Source organism: Dendropsophus ebraccatus, chromosome 7 (genome assembly GCF_027789765.1).
Source record: "Dendropsophus ebraccatus isolate aDenEbr1 chromosome 7, aDenEbr1.pat, whole genome shotgun sequence".
Classification (NCBI taxonomy): Eukaryota; Metazoa; Chordata; class Amphibia; order Anura; family Hylidae; genus Dendropsophus; species Dendropsophus ebraccatus.
In genome coordinates this window covers 111,483,043-111,508,222 of record NC_091460.1, presented here as the reverse complement: position 1 = coordinate 111,508,222, position 25,180 = coordinate 111,483,043, and the positions used below count along the sequence as shown (strand labels likewise).

The 25,180-nt window shown below is 40.6% G+C and overlaps 1 protein-coding gene across 3 annotated transcripts in view; it reads left to right on the top strand.

Annotated features, from left to right (window-relative positions):
* Nucleotides 1–24,363, top strand: part of SHROOM3 (shroom family member 3) — a 155,392-nt gene extending 131,029 nt beyond the window's left edge. For all 3 annotated transcript variants that reach the window (XM_069978173.1, XM_069978175.1, XM_069978174.1), the window contains 6 exons: nt 4,896–4,963; nt 6,411–7,256; nt 9,619–10,092; nt 13,905–14,058; nt 19,615–19,887; nt 21,449–24,363. In XM_069978173.1, the coding sequence (XP_069834274.1) occupies nt 4,896–4,963; nt 6,411–7,256; nt 9,619–10,092; nt 13,905–14,058; nt 19,615–19,887; nt 21,449–21,781 (2,148 nt within the window). In that variant the 3' untranslated portion in view covers nt 21,782–24,363. The remainder of the gene's footprint in view (nt 1–4,895; nt 4,964–6,410; nt 7,257–9,618; nt 10,093–13,904; nt 14,059–19,614; nt 19,888–21,448) is intronic.
* Nucleotides 24,364–25,180: the final 817 nt, after the last annotated feature.

Here is a 25,180-nt window from a genome sequence, read left to right as displayed (position 1 = left end):
CGCCATATTCATTCTGAGATATTTTCCTCCTATACTTGTTAAGAAATATTTTCCAAAAATAAAATAGAGAATTTATACCAAATTTAGACGTTAGTCCCTTAAATATGCACTGGGTAGTTTTTAGTGTTCTATTAAATTTCCAGATAAGCCTCCTTCACATGGCCGTAGTAGTTTTATGACTTTCAGAGCCAAGGGTTCCTAATACAGGGAAAGTGTTATCAATGGGCCACCCACAATAATGAATCGACCACAATAGTAGTAGCAGCTGATCGCATCTTTTGAGCCTGCTTTAAAATTTATTGTTATTGGCTGCACATCCCTGTGCTGTCAATTTCCAGATTATACAAGTAGTGTATACTTACCATCTGCGCTGCTGTGTGATCCAACATCCTGCTCTCTTGCTCTCCTGTCCAGCTTTAGCCACTAGCAGTACCTTCAGGCTGCCGCCTCCTCCAGAATGATTGACAGCTGAAGGAGGCAGGGCAGCCTGAAGACAGGAGAGTCGGAAAGCGGGATGCCAGATCACATAGCAGCTTAGAAGGTAAGTATGCACTGCCTGTGTGATCTGGAAACTGACAGCACAGATATATGCACATATGTAGTGTCAGTTTCCATGGCCACATGAAAACTGATCTGCTGGTATCTCCCTATAGGGAGATATCAGCAGGTTAGTTTCTACTTACCTGCTGATAGTTAGATGCAGGCTATGCTATATGCAAACTGTATCATCGTAAATGATACAGAACCAATACTGACATAGCATAATACAGGTTGCTTTTATTAGTTTTCTTCCAATCCCTGGTAAAATAGCTCTGCAGCACTTCGGTGATAAGTCTATAAGAGCTGTGTCTATAAGAGCTGTGTATTCTTTCCAGTCTGACACAGTGCTCTCTGCTGCCACCTCTGTCCATATCAGGAACTGCCCAGAATAGAAGATGTTTTCTGTGAGGATTTGCTACTGCTCAAACAGTTCAACTGCTCAAACAGTGGTGGCAGCAGAGAGCACTGTGTCAGACTAGAAAGAATATACCACTTCATGCAGAACATACAGCAGCTGATAAGTACTGGAAGATGGGATATTTTTAAATTAGCGTAAATTACAAATCTATATAATTTTCGGACACCAGATGATTTAAAAGCAGTTGGGTACCCCTTCAATTTGAAATAAATAAATAAATAAATAAGCATTGGGTCACCATATTATTAGTACAATAAGGATACATACAACATTTTAATCATACAACATTTTGAATTCATTTATAGTATGAGAATTATCAATATCAATATACTACATTTTTTTATTTCGTTCTTATTATTCTTATTAGATTGAATCAATATCTCTTTCTGTTTGTGTGTGTGTGTGTGTGTGTGTGTGTGTGTGTTTTTTAAAGAATCTTAAATAGATTTTTCTTTGCCACTGAAACCAGTCTTCATTTTATTACTTGTATCTGTTTTTGGATAAAGAGAATGAATGCAAATCTAGTCTTCTGTTTAGTCTCTTAGTGGCTTAGAATATTAACGTCAGTACTACAGTAAAGCCCATACTGAATTATTGGTTGATCTATGTAGGTATGCACTTTCCTCTGATGAGATCATTGTACTGCTGGGGTTCTTCAGAGGGTTACAGGCAATCCCCTAATATGGAGCGTACTTGCCGAATGACAAATGACAAGGAGTCAGGCAAAGGCAAGCACTCTGAGAAGCTGTAACTATTGTAAACTGCTTTATGCTACATTCCCTCGAGGCACTTTTTATATCTAATTCTGGGCTACCGTTAAAACTGGTAACACACATTAGGTGCAAGTCAACTGCCTGATTCTATTAAAGGGGAACTCAGCTGAAAAAAAATTATTTTCAAATGAATTGTTAGAAAGTTTGTAATTTCTAATTTACTTTTATTAAAAAATCTCCAGTCTTCTCGAATTTATCAGCTGCTGTATGTCCTGCAGGAAGTGGTGTATTCTTTCCATTCTGACACAGTGCTCTCTGCTGCCACCTCTGTCCATGTCAGGAACTGTCCAGAGCAGGAGAAGTTTTCTATGGAGATTTGCTACTGCTGGATAGTTCCTGACATTGACAGAGGTGGCAGCAGAGAGCACTGTGTCAGACTGGAAAGAATACACCACTTCCTGCAGAACATACAGCAGCTGATAAGTACTGGAAGATTGGAGACTGGATATTTTTTTAACAGTAGTAAATAATACTATTTAATAGAAAAAGTAGTAAATAAATAAGTAATTCACACATTTTTATAGGTGCAGACTAGTTTATGTTGAAAACAGTTTTGTTCACCAGAGTACCCCTCTAAACCATCAGGGGGGAATAGCAGATTGTTTTTTTTAATCCCTTTGTTCTCCAGCCTCTGCAACCAAAGATGTCAGAAGATCACAAGGTGTCTTGCAGCAGCGTATTCCCATTTTCTGGACCAAGCACCCATGTTTATAAGTCAGCGGAAATCGATGTCCTTCCCCTTCCACCACAGTACACAGTAGTCAGTCGTCATCATGCTGACTTTATTTTAGATAGCTGAAGCAATAAAGCAATAGTTACAAAAGTGTACATTTGTGGGCATCCGTACTGATCTGTTTTTCCATTGATGTGCATTATAAAAGAAAAACGCACCCATTTTTTATAACGTACAGTATACAAAAACGACTGAATTTTGTGTATGTTAAAAAAACTGATGCATTTTAAACTTTTAATCCGTTTTTTTAACCCTGCTGTTCTGTTCGGTTCTCCTATACACATATAATGTTTTGATCATTTTTGACCGGGCCTATTAAGGTCTGGATTTTCAACTAACTAGTGTTTTATTTGAATATCTTTTTTTGCATTATTAGGCTATGTTCACACTACGTTAAACGACGGCCGTAGTTCTCACTGCAGAACTACGGCCGTAGTTTTGAGGGTGGAGCATAGCCTTATTTACAATGGGATCCCAGCCGAAGCGTACACACATCGTATACGCTCCGGCCGGAAGCCCATTTGGCGCCGGCAAAAATTGACATGTCAGTTTTCTGTGGCCGGAATTCAGTGAATTCCGGCCGCAGAAAGCCCTGTCAGTTCACACAGTGAAGCTCGCTTCACTGTGGGGTATGGGAAGCTCTGATGCGGGCGTGCGCTGATGCGCCCGCATGAGAGCTCAGCGGCCAGAAAGATGATCCGGGCTGAGACCGACCGTTCCGTGACCCGGCTGGGGTCACGGAACGGCCAGGTGTTCACGTAATGTGAACATAGCCTTAGGGTGCCTTCACACGTACCGTATCGCTGCGTTTTTATCGCTGCATTTTTGGTACGATTTTTACATGCACGTTTTGATTTTCACATGATTTTCAAGTGAAAATCATAACGCGCATGTAAAAATCGCACCAAAAACACAGCGTTAAAAACGAAGCAACCCTTACCCTACTGTATGTGAACAAGGTTGTTCATAAACAAATGAAAAATGAAATAAAAAACTTAATTTATATATTTTTTTGTGTCCAAAAAATGTTAGATGGCCTTATTGCATTATTCATACATATTGCACATTTGCACAAAAAAAGTCTTTATAAAACTGTAAACTATAACTATTAACATCAAACTGTATGTAAATATATATATAAAAAAAAAGTCTGTTTTTTTTCTATATAAAATGGGAAATAAGGTTCAAGGTGCTAAATTTACTATTTGCATTTGTCACAAGTATAACTTACATGTCTTTTGCATAAGTACTTTGCACTTTGCAACATATCACATTTGATTTGTGATTACTTGATGTTGGAAAGAAGGTGCATCATTTCCGTTTTAGGCTGGTTGCACTGCTGGTGGAGACCGTGGCCATCGTCGCAGTGCTAGCGGAGCCCTTGGTTCACTTACTTCAGCATGCTGTTGGATCCTGTGGACAATGGCTGCAGCTCCATCACCTCTTTGTTCAATATATGGGCTAACCAGTGATTTTCCCAATTCCTCTAAAAAATTTCCCATTCTTCTTTTATACGGTTTATTTTTGTTCCAATTTGGATCTATTTCACGCCATAACACAAATGCATTGTACACCGACACGTCAAGAATATTGTAGAAAACAACCATTGGCCACCGATTAGTTTTGCGTTTACAGGTGTAAGTGCCTATGACTTTCCCTTTAGTGGCATTGTAATGTAACATCATGTCTGGCTTTCTGTTGTCTCGGTTACTGATTGACCAAAATGAGATTATAACTCCTTTAAAAAAAAATAAAAAATGGCTGGAGATTAGTATAAAAGTCATTTTTGACCAAACAGTACAAGAGTAAAAAAAGCTGTGGAGCAAAAAGTAAACAAAAACTAAATAAATAAAAATTGCTATTAGTAAGAACCCCTCAAATGAGGAAAAGTCAATGAACCACAAGTTTCAGAACCGCAAAATGAATATTTTAAAAAATATCAAATTTCAAATTCGGTCATTTTTGACCGAACAGCAGGGTTAATAATGGAAGTAAATGGAAATACGGATAAAAATGGATGCACACAAATGTATGTGGTTTTTCTTCCTTTGTTTGTAAACACAGATTGCAGAAACGTAGTGTTTACCCAGCCTTACATGGCTTGGAAATCATGCAACAAGGGCTGTATATATATATTGTTAGTGATGTTTGTGCAGCCCTTTCCCTAAATGTAAAATAATAAAGGTTACACATACCTGTGACAGGCCGTTCAGCCAATCACAGGCCACAGCTATCTCTAATGGGACTACGGCTCCTTTTACACAGGCAGGACCATGCATAATAAGAGTGGTGGTCTAACAGATCTGCAAAGCAAATGAAAAGATCTGGAAATACATACAGTATTTTGCTTAGATGTTCAGTGCATCTTTATTGGAGTGAGACATTAGTGACTAACGCACAAATAACTAAACATGCTCTTCCAATATTTCAGGATTTTGGTGTGAAATTTGAGGTGTCTGTCACGAGCAAGTCCTATGCATCAACCGGTACAGGATTACGGTGAGTTGCTGATAATACTGGAACTGCTAATACTGTATTGCAGTTTAATTTGGGGCAAAGTGCTGGTAAAAGTATTTCAATGTTTCACTTGTTCTGTAAGTGAATGCAAACATTCTTCCAAGAACATTTTGATAAGGAATAAACGGCAGCATATTATGTAAACTTGGACCAAGCTAGTGACGTACCTCCTTGACCAAGTCCAACTTGCTCTAATGGCTCCTCCATAAACACCTAGGCGTGTGGACTGGCTGGGTTTGGCTATTTCAATAGACAGATGATAATTAGCTTCTCTTAGGCTACATTTCTGCTGTCCGTCTAACGCATCGCTTCCCAAACTTTTTTTATTGGAGCCTCACCCAACAGAACAAAGTGATGCCTGGGCCTCACCAGACTCACCTAAAGGATGCTGGGACCTCACCATCTGTGGTGCAAGTCCATGTAAATATAAGAACTTTTGATCAATCTACACTTCAATTGTCTCCTAAACTCCGTATAACATCAAAATAGAAACAAAGTGAGACAATAATGTTCCTAAACCAGAGATTGTTGCAGTTAGGGAAAGGACTGTGCAGATTACCCGAGCAGTCCCCCCCTGCTGATGATGAATTTACATACTATGCTATTAACATCTATCAGTTATAAATAGTGTTGAGCGTATCTGTTAAAATGTTTGGGTTTGGCAATGTTATCCATTCCTGAACACTCTGCATTTGATTCCCCGTGGCTGCAGAAGTTGGATGCCGCCCTTGGAAGTGCTGGAAAGCATGGATACAGCCATAGGCAGCCCCCTCAAATAATATGACCATTTGGTTACACTGTGTAGTATTGTTTGCCATTGCATTAAAGGGGCATTCCACTCAAACATCACCTTTCATATGTTGATGCCCATGGTGAGACTAACAATTCCTTCCATACTACGTTATTATCTATCCAGTCTTCTTTCCCCAGTTCTCATATTTTGCTTTCTGCTGAAGACACAAAAATCTGTGTATGAGCTTTTCTCTTAGTCACCCCTTCCTCCCATCTGAGACAGCTGATGCAAACAAGTCCCTGGCAGGCTTTATCTGCAACTTTGTAGCTTCTTTGTAATGCCGAGAAGGTAAATCTGAGGGGAAGTTCCTATTGAACTCACTGTGCTACAGAGTTGCAAATAGGGAATTGTTTACATCAGATGTTTTGGAAGGGGGGAGGGGGAGACAGAGAGAAAAGCTAACACACAGTTTTTTGTGTCTTTAGCAGAAAGCAGCAGCTCAGAACGGGGGGGATGGAAACTGAATAGATATTGTATACAATGATTCGTTAGTCTCACTATGGGCAGCAACATATGAAAAGTTTTGTTTGAGCGAAATACCCCTTTAAGCATTTATATTTCTTAAGTATATGTTTATATGCATATGTGGCAGAAGCCAGTGTTATACATAAGTATTATTCTAATCTTCTTCTTTAGGCCTGCTAAAAGTAAAACTGAAGATGCTTCAGAAAAGGAACCACATGAGCCAGTATACAGTTCTTATACCGCTCACCCGACCAGCCCAGGAGGAGAAAGACAGACCCATCCATCAACCCGAACTATACAAATGGGGATTCAGAGACACACAAGAGCCCAAAGCCTCGGTCCGTCCTCTGAATTACACAATCATCTGCATGGCGGAAGGTTGAGCACCGTAACTTCTTCTGGCAATCCAAACCTATCCAAAATGACAATAGTTTCTCCCAGTCATAATTTAAAGGATGTTCTTTCAACTGAAGGCAATTTATGTCCTCTTAAAAACACTGATATATCTCTAGATGAACACAAAGATAACATTTCTATGGATTTAAGGTCACAGTCCAATAATTTTGTGAATTCCAACAATGAGAAATTCAAAACAAAGTCCTCTCCGCCACAGAGACCACCACTTCTGAAAGTTACATGCATGGATCCAGGAAAAGAAGGGAACTTACCTCTCACCAACCACTCGTCCCCTGGAATTGAGCCAAGTCTTTCTGTTGGTGCGCAAATCAATCGAATGTGGAGTACAAGTTCATCAGAGCCAGAGACCCCTTCCAACTATGGAAAAGTATCTCTCCGGATCTCTGAGTCTTGTCTCCAGTCATCCTCGCCTGTGGTTGTACACGATGAAGACGATGATGAAGTGTTTGTTAAGGAGCCAGAGGTGGAGACATTCCCCAAAAAGACATTTGTTGTACCATCTCCACCTCCATTCCCACCACCTTCTTTAGAAGATGCCCTTCTCAGGGAAAGTCAAGAGGCGATACAACATGTTCCCCTCAAGAAGAACTTAAATGAAAGGTAGGTGCCAGAATAAAAAAAAATACCAGTAAGGGTCCTTTTACACCTACAGATTCTTCGTCCATCCGAGATCTGCGCTCATTTGCAGTGCATTTACACAGCACATTTAATTGAGCTGCCCAGGTGCACAAGCGATCTTTGTATGTTTCCTGCGGCCATAAAAACTGACTGTTTCCACTCACACAAGTAGTGCATACATATCTTTTGCGCTGCTGTATGATCTGGCATCCCACTCTCCGGCTCTCCCATCCTGCTCTACAAATGCTGCTGCCACTATCTCCAGCTGTCAGTAAAGGCCCTATTCCACCAACAGATCTGACGACAGATTATCTGCCAAAGATTTGAAGCCAAACCCAGGAACAGACTATAAACAGAGATCAGGTCATAAAGGAAAGACTGGATTTCTCCTCTTTTCAAATCCACTCCTGGGTTTGGCTTCAAATCTTTGGCAGATAATCTGTCGTCAGATCTGTTGGTGGAATAAGGCCTTAACTCTGGAGGAGGCGGCAGCCTGAAGATACAGTGGCCACCAGAGAGAGGGATGCCGGATCACACAGTAGCGCTGATGGTAAGTATAGACTGCTGACAGCACGGATATATGTATATTTGTGCTGTCAGTTTCCCTTTGCTATTTACCGTCCATCTTCTGTCTACACAGGGAGATGTGTGGCCGATAGCAATAAATTCTTCTGCAGTCCAAAAGATGCCAAGGATCAGGTGTTTCCCTGCTCCTTAGCTGCTTACAGTTACTTTTACACCAGCCGATTGTCGGCCAAAGGAGCATTTCTAGTAACCTGATTTGCAGATAACCGGCCCGTGTAAAAAGGTCCTTAAGGCAATGTAATAAGATCAATCTTTCATTATTCATCTATTTGGTCTGCCTTGCTTGAGCACTTACCTACATGGTAACTGTTTTAGGATATTGTGTTAATGTTCACAAATGGCGATCCTTGTGTTTATGAGAATCGCTCCAATCAGATGTACAGAATTGAACTTTCAGTCACATAAACGTTTGCAACAAATGTGCTGTATATGAACTCACCCACTGGTAATGTTCTCCCACGTATTTTGGACCACTTTTTTTCCCTAAGAAACTATGGTGGTAATTCATCAAATGCATTTGTGTCTATATTATTCCTTTGGCGGTACCAACATCTTTGCTGTTCGCCAAATTTGTCAAAATGGTGCGCGGACTGTCATAAATATAGTGCAAAACCAGGACAATTGACGTGCCTTTGGCGTTATTATATAAGTGTGGTCTGGACTAAACTGGCTTTGTGCCTTTTTTATGCCATTTAAAAAAAGTTGCAGTTGCTAAAGTTAATTTCCGGACAAAATTTATTTTTTGATATGTTATTACATAAGCAAAGTTAGACAAATCCCTGATATACACTAATTATGGAAAATGCACATATAGTGCTACTTCCCTAAATTTACTAGATCAGGCAGGCTTCAATTTCTTTAAAAAAATATGATGTCACGACTCGGACTTTACCTGAAGGGTCCAGCAGGGGGTGCAGTACATGTAGAAATTACATGTAAAAAATTATAACAAAATATTTTACATGTAATTTCTAAATATACAGCTTCCCCTGCTGGACCCTTCAATTATAGACCAGGTCATGATGTCACATTTTTTCCAGAGAAATTGAAGCCTGTCTGATCTACTAAATTGAGGGAAATAGCACTATATGTGCATTTCCCATAATAAGTGTACATTAGGAATTAATACATTTTGGCCGGAGTTGTCCTTTAAATAGAACTTTAAGCTTGAGAAAAATCTCAAAAAGTGCAACTAAGTAACTGTGCAATAATTTGCAGCTTTTCTATGTCAAAAGACATACGTAAAACGATGATAAATCCCCCCGTATGTGTGAACTCAGCCTTAGGCTATGTTCCCATTCCGGGAATATAGCAGGGAAAGACCATCCTATTATAATTACCGCTACGAATAATGATCATAATCTAAGTATTATGTATAGTCTAATTAGATAAATTACTTCATAATTTGTAATTTACTTAAATTTATAAATCCCAAATCTTCCAGTACTTATCCATTGCTGTATGCCCTGCAGGAATGGTGTTTTCTTTCCAGTCTGACACAATGCTCTCTGCTGCCACCATGTCAGGAACTGTCCAGAGCAGGAAAGGTTTTCTATTTGGATTTGTTACTGATCTGGACAGTTCCTGACATGGACAGAGGTGGCAGCAGGGAGCACTGTGTTAGACTAGAAAGAATACATCACTTTCTGCAGGGCATACAGCAGCTGATAAGTACTGGTAAAAGTACAGATTAAATATGTCGCAATATATGAAGAAGCCACCCAAACTTTGTACTTATTCTCTGTTCTTTTCATTATAGGTATCCCTTCCTAGTGGAAGGTGCAGAGAGTATAGACAAGGAAAACAGAACTTTAGACCCATCAACCTTTAATTTACCTGTAAATAATTTTGAACTTTCTCAGAATAAAATACCTCAGTTTACAACAAGCTCCGTGGGATCGAGTCACAGTTCTTTACATTATCCCCCAACTCAGGATCAGACACCCTCCTCCAAAGCACTTGAAATCTCTGACCACAAAGTCGCCACCTTTGAGAGCACCTTAAGTCAGGCCAGCACACATGAGATGACTCCTGAAGATGTGAAATCCCAGGAATTGGCCAAGGAGATTGTAATCAAGGACAATTCTCTAGCAGACATTTTAGATCCAGAGCTCAAGATGAAGACCACTATGGATCTAATGGGTGGCCTGTTCATGAAAAGCACCTGCACACTAAGAGAGAATAATAGGAGGTGGCTGAAAGAGAGGATGGTTCATTCAGCAGAAAATGAAACGTAAGTGGCTCATAAAGTTATAATACCTTTCTATCTCTGTAAAATTAATTATAATTAATCCCATATTATATTACCTATTGTATCCTTATAACTTGCAACCTTAGTTCTACTCGATGTTTTGGTGTATTTAAATACAGAGTATAAAAAACAACTTTATTTCCTCATATGTGGTTAATTAAAGGGATACTCTGGTTAAAATCTTGTTTGTTTGTTTTTTAATCAACTGGTTACAGAGTTATATAGATTTGTAATTTGTAGTCTTCCAGTATTTATCAGCTGGTGTATGCCTTGCAGGAAGTGGTGTTTTCTTTGTAATCTGACACAGTGCTCTCTGCTTCCACCACTGTCCGTGACAGGTACTGTCAATGATAGTGGAGGTTTTCTATGGGGATTTGCTACTGCTCTGGACAGTTCCTGACATGGACAAAGGTGGCAGCAGTGAGCACTGTGTCAGACTGGAAAGAATACATCACTTCCTGCAGGACATATACCATGTTTCCCGAAAATAAGGCATCCTCCATAAATAAAGCACCCCAACTAATCTACCAAGTAGCCCAAAGTAAGCCACTACCCCTACCCCCGAAAATAAGGCACCCCACACCCAGAGTAAGGTGCCCCCAAAAGTAAGGCCGCCCCCCACCCGCCGCTGCTCACCCCCTCCCTCCCTCCCATGATTATCCCGTGCCACTAACTCCTCTCCCTACCGTGCTGCTCACCCCTCTCCCTCCCGTGCTGCTCACCCCCTCCCTCCCATGATTATCCCGTGCCACTAACTCCTCTCCCTACCGTGCTGCTCACCCTCCCCCTCCCATGATTATCCCGTGCCACTAACCCCTCTCCCTTTCGTGCTGCTCACCCCCTCCCTCCCATGATTATCCCGTGCCACTAACCCCTCTCTCTCCCGTGCTGCTCACCCCTCTCCCTCCCATGCTTGTCGGGTGCCGCTCCAGAGAAATAAGACATAGTGCCTCTTTGGGAACAAAAATTAATATAAGGCACTGTCTGATTTTCAGGGAAACAGCTGATAAGTACTGGAATACAGGAAGACTTGAGATTTTTAAATAAAAGTAAATAATGGATCTATATAGCTTCTTGACACCAGTTTATTTGAAAGCATAACATTTTTGCTGGAGTACCCCTTTAATTTTTTTTATTTTTTAAATTTTTTTGCTGGAGCCAGAATACAGTTAATAAAATGACCCAGGAGCATAGAGCCATCACCTCGCAAGTCATAACTGGCAAATTCATCCAATTTATTCTGGAAAACAAAAGTACATAAAGCAAAATCACCAACAGATATTGTTATTATAATGTTTGATCTTCAGATATAGTAAACCCAATAAAAGCATAAAAGACAACAGCTTATTATATAGCTACTGGCAGCTGTGAGCTGAAGCCTCGGGCTTGGCTACATAAAGGGCAAACTACATTACATTTTGGGCATCTAGAAGGTATTAATAGTCATGGTGTTGGGCGCACGTTGACACGATTTATTAAGCTCATGATACTAGGCAGGTGGTATTGGGAATGACAACATTTCCATAGCGCTGACGGTTCAGTCACTTGTACATGACACTGGTCGAGATAAGAGAAGATTGGACATGGGACAGCTATGTCTTTTCTTTCTTTGTGAGACTCCACGATGTAAGAACTGAGGTTAACCTTCCTGAACTTGAGAAAAGAGTGTGTTGCTAGGTGTATCCTGCAGGGGCAGGTGTTATGGTACCGCTGCTGCACTTGTCAAGGGGCTCGGAGTGGTATATACCTTTCCTGGGTCCCAACACATGCCGGTAAAGATGTAGGTGTAGTCCCTGGTGTCCCTTGCAGAGTGGTGCAACTGAGTAACCCCAGAACTAGCTAGAAGACCATAGTAGTAAACGCTTATCATTACACATGGATCCTTTTAATCAGTGACAGACGGAAAATAGTGAAAATTGTTTGTTAAAAAATTTAATACAGTTCCATTTATTAACCTTAAACCAGAATTTAGGATATTTCTGAAAAGTAGAATGTACTATATATATACTGCCGTGTGTTTCCCAATTTTAGGGTATTAAGCCTTAAGAGAGTTTCTCTTCTGAATTACTTATCCTTCAATTCATACATGGTTGCTTAAGGTGTGTTCACATATTCAAGTTTTTAACTGCAGTAATTGAATACAAAGCCAGGAAAGGACTTCAAAAGAGGAGAAATCTCAGTCTTCTATTAGGCTTTTCTATATATCTATATACATATTTGCGATCTGGTCCTGGCTTTGTATTCAAGAGTGTACACACTCAAGAGAGAGAAATATGATTCTCAGAAACTGGCAGTACAGTGCCATCTTCTGGTAGAGGTTGACATGACAGCTAAAGACATATGCAAGAGGTACCTGTGTTCTCAACGTTAATTGATTTCGGAAGGAAGTTTGAGAACTGAGCAGTGTTTTCCCTTAGAAAATAATGTAAATGTGTTCAATTGGTTCCAGCACCCACCAATAAATAGCAAAAATTTACTACAGCACTCTACAGTTACTACAGTTATAGCATTGAAAAGTGCAGTTTGATCAATGCAATAAAATACAGAACAGTACTAGTAGTTGCCCCCTACCTCCAGCATGCCCCTAGTAGGTAGTTACCCCCCCCCCCCTCCCTCCAGCATTCCCCTAATAGATATTTAAACCCCTCCTTTCAGCATGCCCCTAATAGCTAGTTACCCCCCTCCCTTCAGCATGCCCCTAGTAGGTAGTTTTAGGACTGTAAAGTTTGAATGCATATGGCTGTGTTCACACATGCATTTTCATTGTGTTACTGCATCACTGAATTGTGGTAATTAATCATTTAGTTGCTGTCCAGCATTCTCTGTCCTGTCAGGGAGTTCTGTCAATCATCCCAGGACAGGACAGAGGGCCGTGACTAGTCACAGCCCAGATGACTAGTTCATGGCACTCCCCCTGCCTCACGTGCAGTACCCAAATGCATTTTACCAGATACCAGTACCCAGAGCCCAGATCCCCCGACACCACCGGAGAGCCGTCTGTCAGGTGCGTGCACGTGTTCTGGGAGCCCAATCAGCCAACAAAATAAAAAAAAAATAAAAAAAAGATTTGGGGCTGCTTTTGAGAAATAAAACAGCTATTTTAGGGCACTGCTGCAAAGAAGCAGACAACGCCATAAATCTTTAAAACAAGGGTATGTTCACACAACGGCAGATATACTATTTCACAATATACAAGGTTTGACTATTCAGAGAATAGTCACAGCTAGGGATGGTCCCAACCGAGTTTGGTTTGGGTTCATACGAACCCGAACTCTCAGTAATGATTCCCACTGTCTGGCCGCTCCGTGGAGAGGGTGGATACAGCGGGAGGACCGCCTGGAAAACTGGGATACAGCCATAACCATAGGCTGTATCCTAGTTTTCCAGGCGGTCCTCCCGCTGTATCCACCCGCTCCACAGAGTGGGCAGACAGCGGGAATCTGATGCCGAGCGTTCGGGTTCATACGAACCCGAACCTCAGCAGTTTCGGACCATCCCTAGTCACAGCATTAATTAGGGTTCAGAACCATAGGTCAACATCAGAAGAGAACCAGAGGCAAATACACACATGCCAAGTTCAAACCAGGATAATAATATCAGGTCTAAACAGCAGGAAACAATGCAGGCAGTCAGGATCCAGGAAAAGCAGAATAGTTGCAGAGCAGAGTGCTTCTAGTCTCATGATATACTGTGTACATTGTAAGATATATCAGTCATATTTGTTGTGTTTGTACTGTTGAAAAGTCACTTTCCCCCTTGCCGTCTGTGACCCACATGCATGTTTTTATGTATAGGTCAGACAATAAGAATATTCCTGCAGAGAACGGAATAAGGTCGTCTATGTTCTATTCAATGTCTGCTCCCAAAGCTGAACTTCTGAAAAGAATCACAGACATACACTCAGAAGGAGCACGAGGAGTGGAGCACCTTGAAGTGAATGAAAAGAAGGTAAAGAATTGTTCTTGGCAAAAAAAAAGATAATTATTTGCTATTAATAAGACTAGCATCAAAAGATCATCCCAACTATCTGCCGACTGTATCACCCTGGTTACATGTCAGGACAAACCAGGATTGGGCAGGTTGGGTTATCACTGGTGATCAGCAAACTTGCCAAAATTTTGGGTTCGCCAATATACGTCTGAACCTGAACTGTACGGGCCCTATTAAACTGAGTGATAATCTGCCAAATCAGGTTGATTCAGCAGATTATCGCTTTGTGTATTAAAGACAACGATCAGCTGAAGAGTTAAGTGTTGACTGATAACTGTTCTATAAATTTGCTTAAAAATCATCAGCCCCTGGCCTGTGATTGGCTGAGCAGCCTGTCACTGTAGAGACTAGGACAGAAGCGTCAGCGGAGAGCGGGGTACTCGTGCAAAAGGCTACAGAACAGTGGGGGGAAATTTTTTATTTAAAACGCAAGAGCTGCACGGACAGCGCTTTCTGCACAATAATCGAGCTGTGTGTTTGCTCAGTTAGGGTATGTGCACACTATGGAACCTGGGTGGATCACCCACTGCGGATTCTGTAGCTCGCGGCCACGCGCATCTCCCCCTGTGCCATAGACTATGAACCTGTTCATTCTTTGGGCGGATGGCAGAATCTGCCTGACCATAGAATGGAGTCTATGGGACCGGTGGATACGCGTGGCCAAGAGCTGTGGAATCCGTAGTGTGCACCCTAGAGCTATGTTCACACTACGTAAAACTACGGCCGTAGTCCTCGCCGCAAAACTATGGCCGTTGTTTTGAGGTTTATACCATGGCTGCAATATATACGAACTACAGTCGTACAATGCACACTACATATCAGACAACGGCCGTTATTTATACGGCCCCGTGAAAAATGAACATGTCAATTATTTCCAGCTGGTAATGTTCTGCGCACGGAATACTTATTTCAGCTGAATGAAACTTGATTTTGAAATTAAACATTTTCTGTGTGCTTTATTGGGCTGAGCGCAGAATTCCAAATAAATGACCTGTTTCAGCCCACTTAGAAACAGGCTAGGAAGCAAAATTAAACAACGGCCGTTAATTTACGTAGTGTGAACCTAGCCTAAGCGAGCACCGATCTAGCAGAGGTCAGGCCATGTAATTCGGCCCTTAGGCTATAAGCAGTGTTACCTACAGTTTTGTAGTTTATTGTAGCAGTTGTAATGGTTGTTAAAGCGCACTTTTTAAAAAGCCACATGGTTCCCATGCTCAGCACCGGTTTCTTCATGTATACCGCTCTGCGCACTGGAGATGGGTTGGCATTCCCAGTGTATCAATATCTCCTTGGAGGCACTGCCAGGTTTCATTCTAATAGCGGCGCGTCACCAAGGGGAGGAGTATCATTACACTGGGGGCGCGGGGCCCATGCATAGAGTGGGCCGTGCACATGAAAAAATCGTCGTTGAGCACAGGAAACAGGCAGCTTTTTAAAAAATGGACCACAGGTCTTCTTTGCAGCGTTGATAAGGTAGTGAAAAAAGAAATTCACTTAAGAAATGGTACATTCGCTTTACACATAATATAAAGCAATGTGCCATAAACCTCCAATTTTATAATTCAATACAAATCAGAAATGTTTGCTGCCTGTGTCACCACAGACCACCTCTATGACAGGAGAGAGTCAACCGTGCGACTCCTATAGGGGGCAGTCCACATGTGCGTGCAGAAAGTGATCTAAATGCTTAGTGTCATGCTGTTAATTACATTGGCCTGGTCCTTGTGCTGTACATAAAGGAAATGGGCATAGTCATTACTAGGGTAACCAATAGGAAAGACCTTCCTTCGGGTAATCAAAGCCCTTTTAGTATTGAGTGCACAATAGCTTTATGTATGCCTGCATTGTGGAAGCAAAATGTATTCTTTAAAGTAAAACACAAGGCCTTGTACATCATGTATGTAGCACGCAGTCATGTGATGGATATAACAGACAGCGCTTGTACTTGAGGGCAAAAATTGATGTCTTTTTCTGAATGTGGCAAAGATCCAGGTCTCACAGCTAATGAGGTGCTGCCTCTTATTATGTGGATGATGCATGGTGTGCTGACTAGACACTCATAGTGACTGAAAGACTTTGTTTCACTGCTAGCTCTATGTTTCATGTAATCATTTCCGAGTAAAGAATTTAGGTAATCCAGCTGGGACATATTATATTAATTTGAACTTTGTCAGCGGTAATAAGGAGGCATTTTTAATGTTTAGAACTTAAAGGGGTATTCCACTCATAGCTAAAGGGGTTATCCATGTGACAAAAACAATATTCTAAATAATCTCCCTTCCCAATACCCCCCTATGTCTAATGACCCTATGACCAGTCTCAAATTAGGGAAATGCAAACTAACATTAGAACAGGGCAAAATTACATCCACATTATACAGGAAACCAAGTTCCGGAAACGGCATACTCCATGCCGAAAGTGAATATCCACTACACGTAATCAAAAATTTGCTGATTGGAGAGTTCATACGAGCACGTCGAAACTGCTCAGATAACAACACGTATACACAAGCCACTTTAGATTTAACAAACAGATTAAAAGCCAGAGGGTACAAATAACACTACATAGACAGAGCAAGGAACATAGCAAAAACAAAGGATAGAACTCACCACCTACAAGATAGAAAAAAACATCCAACAAACAATCACAAAGACATCAAAACATCTAATTCATTAACTTTTTGGACTCAATATAGCCCACAATTTAGAGACATACAAAAAATGATTCACAAGTACTTACCAATATTGTTTCAAGATAACAAGTGTGAACATATACTAACAGCTGGAGTGCGATATGTAGCTAGAAGAGGGGTCACCATTGGCAACCTCCTCTCGCCCAGTGTATTGAAAAAAGCCAACAATACAGGCACACAATCACACTGGCTAAGGACAGAGGGTTTTTACAAATGTACACTACCAAGATGTCCAGTGTGTCCCCATGCTAAAAAACAAAACACATTCAATTCTTGTGCAACAGGTCGTACCTTCAAGATAAAAAAATTTCATGAATTGTGAAACCACACACATAGTTTATTTAGCTAATTGTACGGCATGTAACAAACAATACGTTGGTTCTACCATCAGGAAACTCAAAACCCGTATAGGGGAACATTTAAGTGACATTCGTGACACATCGCACCCAGGTTTTGGAAAAAAGTCCATGTCGGGGGTAATGTTAATAGCCTTAATATCTGTGCCATTGAAAAGGTATACAAACCCCAGAGGGGGGGTGACTGGACGCACCTCCTGAGAAAAAGGGAGGCGTTCTGGATTCTCAATCTGGCTACGAGATATCCACAAGGAATGAACTTAAAAACTGATTTATTTTTCATATATTAGATTGTACTAGGTTAGTCTATATCGGGTTTTCTCACTCATTTGTGATGTGAATCATGTGGTTTCCCAATGGCCACGGACCCACGGCTGTGGGAGTGTCCTATTGGGGGAGGTACATTTCACAATATAAAGCTACAAGCTGTATACCTTACCTTTGCCATGATTAAGGATGTCTTCCTCCGCAACGCGTCGGCGCTTTTTAACAGTGTGGGATTTTTAATGTATCTCCAATAAAGCTTACAAGTTTTTAGGAGCTGTGGACTCTTGAAATTTATGCTATAGGACATAACTAACAGCCTATTCCTACCTTTCCGCACTCTTTCAGCGACCACCTTATTTCCTGGATCGCATAGAGGGAACAAGGATGGGACGCAGCAATGCTGCTCTGAATCAGTGTCTCCCACTGAGGTTACACACATCTCCAGGGCTTGTGGATTGTCCCTGGTGACACGTGTAAATTCAGTAGGAGACATAGAGGGAGTAAAATCGTACTTATCAGCTCCTGAGGATCCTGGCCTAGGCAATCTTGGCAACGAGCTGTCTACTCTACAGGGAAAGAAAGGGGTCAAAATACAAAAGAATGCAATTAATGTAAAGCAAAATTTACAAAATTGCTTACTATTGCATTCTCACTTTTAAGCTCACCATACACATAAGGGAAAGTGAATATTGCCCTAACTCTTCCCCAATGTTCCCCAACAAGAAGCTGTGGAAAAAAGGTGCTGTTAAAATAAATATGTACCCTCAGCATGAATGTTTACAGTGGAATTGGGCAGAAGAAAGCTTTGGAGGAAGTACATTATTTGTGAGGCCCCCAACAATGTTTATTCATTAATATTGATACTGCTCTGCTGTAGAAACAGTAGTGACACAATAAATTTCTTGTGTATCTATGTAGCGAGCCACTTATCTCCAGGGAGTCACAATCTGAAAGACTATAGTCTAAACCAGACAGCGTCTTTAATCTTATATTGCAGTCTCTTAGTGGGGCTTAAAGTGAATGTACCAGTTCCAGTAGTGAATTTTTTTTTCCCTATCTGGTTGTCACCGGCGTGGAAATCCCAGTGGCGCGGTTAGTTTTTTAAAACACCGCCTGGTTGCTGCGATCAGTGGCGTTCTCTTCATGTGCACCAGCGTGCTCTATGCACTGTAGGTGGTTCAATGCCCTCAGTGTAATGATATCCCTTCCCCTCCGTGACGCAGCCAGGCTTGATTCTAATGGAGACACGTCCCTGAGGGGAGGGAATATCATTACACTGGAGGTGCTGAGCCCACCTCCAGCGCATAGAGCAGAAGAGAACGGCGCAGATCACAGGAACCTGGTAGTGTTTTGAAAAATGGACCACGCCGGCACCAACTAGATAGTGGGGGGGAAAAATCACTACTTCAGCTGGTACATTCGCTTTAAAAAAATCTAAAAAAAAAGTTCATAAATTTGAAAAAAAAAAGGGAAACAAAAACATGTCTATCCTTGCAAATGCTCCATTAAAAAAAAAACAACACATAAATCGGTAGAGTTAAGCATGTCCGATTGTTTGGCCCTAAGGTGTCTGGGAAAACATGGATACGGTCCCCCCCACTACCTCCACTATAAGGCTGGGTTCACACTACGTATATTTCAGTCAGTATTGTGGTCCTCATATTGCAACCAAAACCAGGAGTGGAATAAAAACACAGAAGGATCTGTTCACACAATGTTGAAATTGAGTGGATGGCCGCCATTTAATGGCAAATATTTGCTGTTATTTTAAAACAACGGCTGTTGTATTGAAATAATGGCAGTTATTTACTGTTATATGGCGGCCATTCACTCAATTTCACCATTGTGTGAACAGAGCCTTTCTGTGTTTTTATTCCACTCCTGGTTTTGATTGCAATATGAGGATAACAATACTGACTGAAATATTTGTAGTGTGAACCCAGCCTAATATTGTAATATCCTTAAGACCCTCAAGGGATAAAAAAAAAACTCAAGGGCAAATATACAACTGTGTGGACTATTCTTTGTTGCAAAGTATTGATTTATACGTACAGCTCGTAAGCAGTAGTTTAAGAAGATGTGTCTTGCATGTCCAGTGAGAAATTTATTATGCCAAATCCACCATTTTGATGACTTTGGCCCAAGGGACAGTCAAATTCATTCATTTTTATTTTCTATTATCTTTCTTTATGTTCACAGGCTGAATTAATTGCCAGCCTTAACCATAAACTTGAGATTTTGAAGCATGCCAAAGAAAGTCTTCTGGTTGACATTAACCTCAACAACAGCTTAGGAGAAGAGGTGGAGGTCTTGGTAGAGAAACTCTGTAAACCTAATGAGTTTGACAAGTATAAGATGTTCATCGGTGATCTGGACAAGGTGGTGAATCTTCTACTATCACTCTCAGGACGCTTGGCCAAGGTGGAAAATGTACTCAGCACATTAGGACAAGATGCCAATGCCGAAGAACGGGTAAGCATTATATTGTAGTGGGTAGGGTCTACTTCACTGCCAGCTTCTCCATGCAATAATTCTTGGTGCTCCTACTAAATAATCTCTCTTCATGCTGTTTATAATATACAGTACAATATTCTGATTTGATGTTGATGTTCAGTATATATCATTTAGTATTTATTAAGATAGTATTGCTATTATTTTATAATTAGTCTTTATTTGACCATAAGGCAATACTAATAATTAGAGATGAGCCGATCCGAACCCGAACGTTCGGTATTTGATTAGCGGTGGCTGCTGAACTTGGATAAAGCTCTAAGGTTGTCTGGAAAACATGGATACAGCCAATGACTATATCCATGTTTTTCACATAGCCTTAGGGCTTAATCCAAGTTCAGCAGCCACCGCTAATCAAATGCCGAAAGTTCGGGTTCGGATCGATTTGAGCATGCTCGAGGTTCGCTCATCTCTACTAATAATGTTTTTTTAGTCTTTTTATGTACTATAGGGTCTTATTTTTGAAAGCTAGGAAAATGGTGCATTATAACATTTCTTTTTATATGTCTGAAAACTTTTTTTTTAATTAAACATTTTGAATATTACACCTAAAAATAACAAAATGAATAGAAAAAGAAGAGAAATGCACTTTAAGCAGAAGCCAGTCTCAGGGAGTAGAGATGTAGTGTAGGACCCTATTACACACAGAAATTATCTGCCAAATCAGGCTGCTTCGGGCAAATATCACTCCGTGAATTAAAGACAAAGATCATCTGGGGAGCAGATCATGGGCTGATCATTGTTTTTCAACATATTTGAAAATTATTAACAGCCAACCGCACATTGCCCCGTGTAATAGCTGATATGCGCCCCACAGCTAATGTAAAGATACGGGAAATAATAAAGATGTTGCTTATCCGTCCACACTCCCCGGTGTTCTCCTGACAACATTCTGCGTTCCCCGCCCACAGCCAACGCTTGCACTTCTGAACCCATTTGTACAGTGACAGGCCACTTAGCCAATGACTGTTCGAGGCGGAACAGTGCCACGGTCAGTGATTCTTCTATTCAAATATAGTTACATAATGGAAAAGAGAGGAATCAAAGGATAGCAAATGCATCTTAATACTTAAAAACATAGTGGATAGTATTGAGCAAATCTGTCAAAATGTTCAGGTTGGTCAACATTATCTAAACTCGAATCCTCAGGGTTTCATTCCCCGCAGCTCCAGAATTTGGATGCCACCCTAGGGAGTCCTGGAATATATAGATCCAGCCACAGGCATCCAACTTCTGAAGCCGCGGGGAATCAAACGCAGAGAATTCGGGTTCAGATAATTTTGCCGAACCCAAACATTTTAACTTGTTCACTTAACTCTTAATGGGGGGGTTCTACTAACTTTAATATAATATGTATGGACAGCTTTACATATTATTTGAAAGACCATCAGTGAAATCCTGCTTTATATCCATAGAAATGTGTCTCCTTTCAGTAGGGTATTCACAAAATGCATAGGAATGACAGATATCTTGTTTCACTTTAGCAACTACTAATCCCATTCTTGTAAAAATTAATTTTCAGAACACCTGGAATGAAAAGAAAAAGCAACTTTGCGGACAGCATGAAGATGCTCGAGAACTGAAGGAGAACTTGGATCGTCGCGAGAAATTGGTGACAGACATCTTAGGGAACTACCTCACCGGTGAACAATTTCAAGACTACCAGCATTTTGTGAAGATGAAATCAGCCCTTCTTCTTGAACAGAGAGAGTTGGACGATAAGATTAAACTCGGCCAGGAGCAACTGAATTGCCTGTTGGAAAGTTTACCTACGGATTTCATAGCCAGCCGAAAAGTGCCTTCAGCGTCTTCGGGGAATGTAAAAATGCTTCCACCACTGATCACATCTCTTTAACGGTATCATCAAACTACACAGGACTTCGATAGGTAACGGTATTAGTAAAATCCTTATGGTGTTACAGTCCAGGTACTGACTCTGCATTTTACATCTGAAGACAAATGTACCAAGTAAGGAAGCCTTTGGTATAGATGTCACCATTGTGGTGAAGGACATAACCACACTCTGTCTCGTTGCCTCCTCCTACCCTACAAGTGATAGGCGCTACTGGAAACAATAAACTTCTACAAGCAACTAATGGATGGAACAGAAAAACAATAAATTACTCCAAAATAACTAACAAATGCCTTAAATGACTTTGCCTTCAAATTATTGCTATTTATAAAAATTCATTTTTACGAGTGAATGATGTAAGTTTTGTATATACGCTAACCTGTATTCTGCTGTAGACGAATCCTTTTTGTACTGTACGTTGTAAAGAAATGTAACTAAAATCTGATGTCCCACGTAAGATGACCTATTTTATTGATTTTTTTTTATTTGTTGTTTACATAAAGTGACTTGCAAGATTTGGCAAAAAATTGGTATTTTAGAATATGAATTTGGATCTGGCTGAACCACTATAGTAAATATAGCCAAACCTCTTCAAAGAGTGTGCCAATAAGAAGCCTGTATAGCCATGTTTTTATGTTGTTGTGACACGTGCCAGGCTCACTGTATTATGAAGTGCCTAAAACACGTTGTTCGCTGGCACTAAAGGGCCGGGTCCAGAGGTGGAGGACTTTTTGGCAGATCGACAGAGCGAATTCCAAACTTCATCCACCGGTGCTGGAAAATCTGCTCGGAAATCAGATCGTGCTGCTGGATTTGAAATCTGGAGCACTGTCTTTTCATTGAGAAAAGTCAGTAACTTTTCACTGCAGCATTAAAGGGGTACTCTGGCGAACTGGTGTCAGGAAGTTACATAGATTTGTAATTTACTTCTATTTAAAAATCTCAAGTCTTCTAGTACTTATTAGAGGTGTATTCTTTCCAGTCTGACACTGCGCCCTCTGCTGCCACCTCTGTCCATGACAGGTGAGGTTTTCTCTGGAGACTTGCTAATCCTCTGGACAGTTCCTGACATGGACAGATGTGGCAGCAGAGCACTATGTCAGACTATAAAGAATACAACACTTCCTGCAGGGCATACAGCAGTGGATAAGTACTGAAAGACTTGAAGATTTTTAAATAGAAGTAAATTACAAATCTATATAACTTTCTGACATCAGTTTACTTAAAGAAAAGCTTTTTTTCGTCAGAGTACCCCTTTAACCCCTAGACGACCCTGGACGTACCGGCACGTCCTGAGCTATGAAGCTTCATAGCGGAGCGGAGCGCGCTTCCTATGGCATAGCAATGATCGGTGTAGAAAATGAAACTAAAGAATGTACAAGTCCCCTAAAGGGACTTAAAATGTATAAAAAAAAAAAAGTTAAAATGACCAATACAATACCCCAAAGCCCCTCCCCCCAAAAAAGTTGAAATCACCCCCCTTTCCCATTATATAAATAAAACATATAAAAATAAATAAATAAACATATAATATACCGTAGCGTGCATAATTGTCCGATTTATTAAAATATAACAAGCGTCATTGTGAACGGCGAACGGCGTACACGAAAAGAGGGAAAAAAGTGTGCGGATTACCGATTTTGTTACATTATATTTAAAAAAAATTAATAAAAAGTAATCAATACGTCCGATCTTCACAAATATGGTTTTAATAAAAACTAGAGATCATGGCGGAAAAAATGACACCCCATACAGCCCCGTAGGTGAAAAAATAAAACTGTTATAAGCGTCACAATAGGCCCATTTTATTAATAATTAATTGCCAAAAAAAAGGATTTCATTAAAAAAATATATTTAACATTAGAGAATCTGTGTAACCTGCATATGGTTGTGTTCGGGCTGACCTATAGAATAATAGTGTCATGTCGCTGTTACCATATAGTGCATTATGTAGACACAGGAACCACCCAAACGTTACCATATTGCATTCTTTTTTACGATTTCACCTATTTATATCTTCATAGATAATATATTTGGGATTCCGCCATACATGTTATGGTAAAATGAAAGACGCCATTACAAAGTACAACTATTCCTGTAACAAACAAGCCATTACATGGCCTTGTAAATAGAAAACTGAAAGTGCTAGTGCTCTTAGAAAGGGAGGAGGGAAAAACGAAAGAGCAAAATCAAAATTTGCGTGGTCCACTGGGTCATTTTGGGCCTGGTCCTCAAAGGGTTAATGCTGCAGTGAAAAGTTACAGGCTTTTCTCTCTGGAATGAGTGTTTCTATAACCAGTTAATTTTAAAGAAAAGAAAATTGTCAGAGTTCCCCTTTTAATGTATATGGGGGAAATCCATAGCACTGTGTGAATCGACACTGTCTGGACCCGACCAAAGAGTTACTGCTCTGCTTATGTAAGACATGTCCTTCTGAAGGAAGCACTTTGCCCAGCAAAGACATTATGTATGTCACTTCTGTGTTGTCCACAGTGTCAGTTTGCTCTTGTTTTCTATACACAGACACAATAACGTCACCATATATGATAAAACTCTGATTTTAAGGATTAAAAACACAACTCTAGACAATAAAATATTCTTTGTAATTTACTTTACCTATTTGTTTCTGTGTGTTTCTTTTCGTCTAAAGAGAAGTAAAGTGTGGCTATAAAACTTTTTTCTCTCTGATGTCCATTGATTCATATAAACTAGTGGTTTTGAGTGTTTTCAGGGCAATAAGAACAGCCAAGTCACATCCAACTGTGGCATCTCTTCTCCCTATGTCAAGTCTCCCTGGCAGCCAATCACAATGAAAGAACATTAGCAGTGATCATTTCCATATTTACACACTATTATATACAAATAGGGCCAAAGGGCCCAAAACTCTTACCCAGATTTTGCCCATTTAAAATAATGTAATAATCCTATTGATCTGGGTGAGATTTATGGTCCCTTTGGCCCCATTTGTATATAATAGTTTAAAATTATGCACCCAATTAATTGCAATTGTTTGGAATTGCCTGAGGCCCACTGAAGATCAATTCCTTGACGTTACAGATTGTCCTGACTCGTAAGAAGGATCCCAGGCATAGGCAAGGTTGACCCAGGTGACAGTTAACCCACCTTTTTAGTTTAGCACTGCATCTTTATTTGTTTAGAGTCTCTTATAAAGAATCTTTGGCTGTGGTTCCTGACAAGGGCGCTGGCCCTGGGCCAGTCCCAGTAGTGTAATTTGGTGGGGGCAGAGGGGACGGCAGCTCCCGGGCCCACACAGGCAGGGGGCCCACTTAAGATTTGGCCAGTTAATGCTGTTGGCAAAAGTTATTGCTTTTGCAGACAGACTTAACAAATGTCTATTGGCTGTAGGTGGCCCCTGGCCAGCAACCAGTGCTCTTGGGGGGG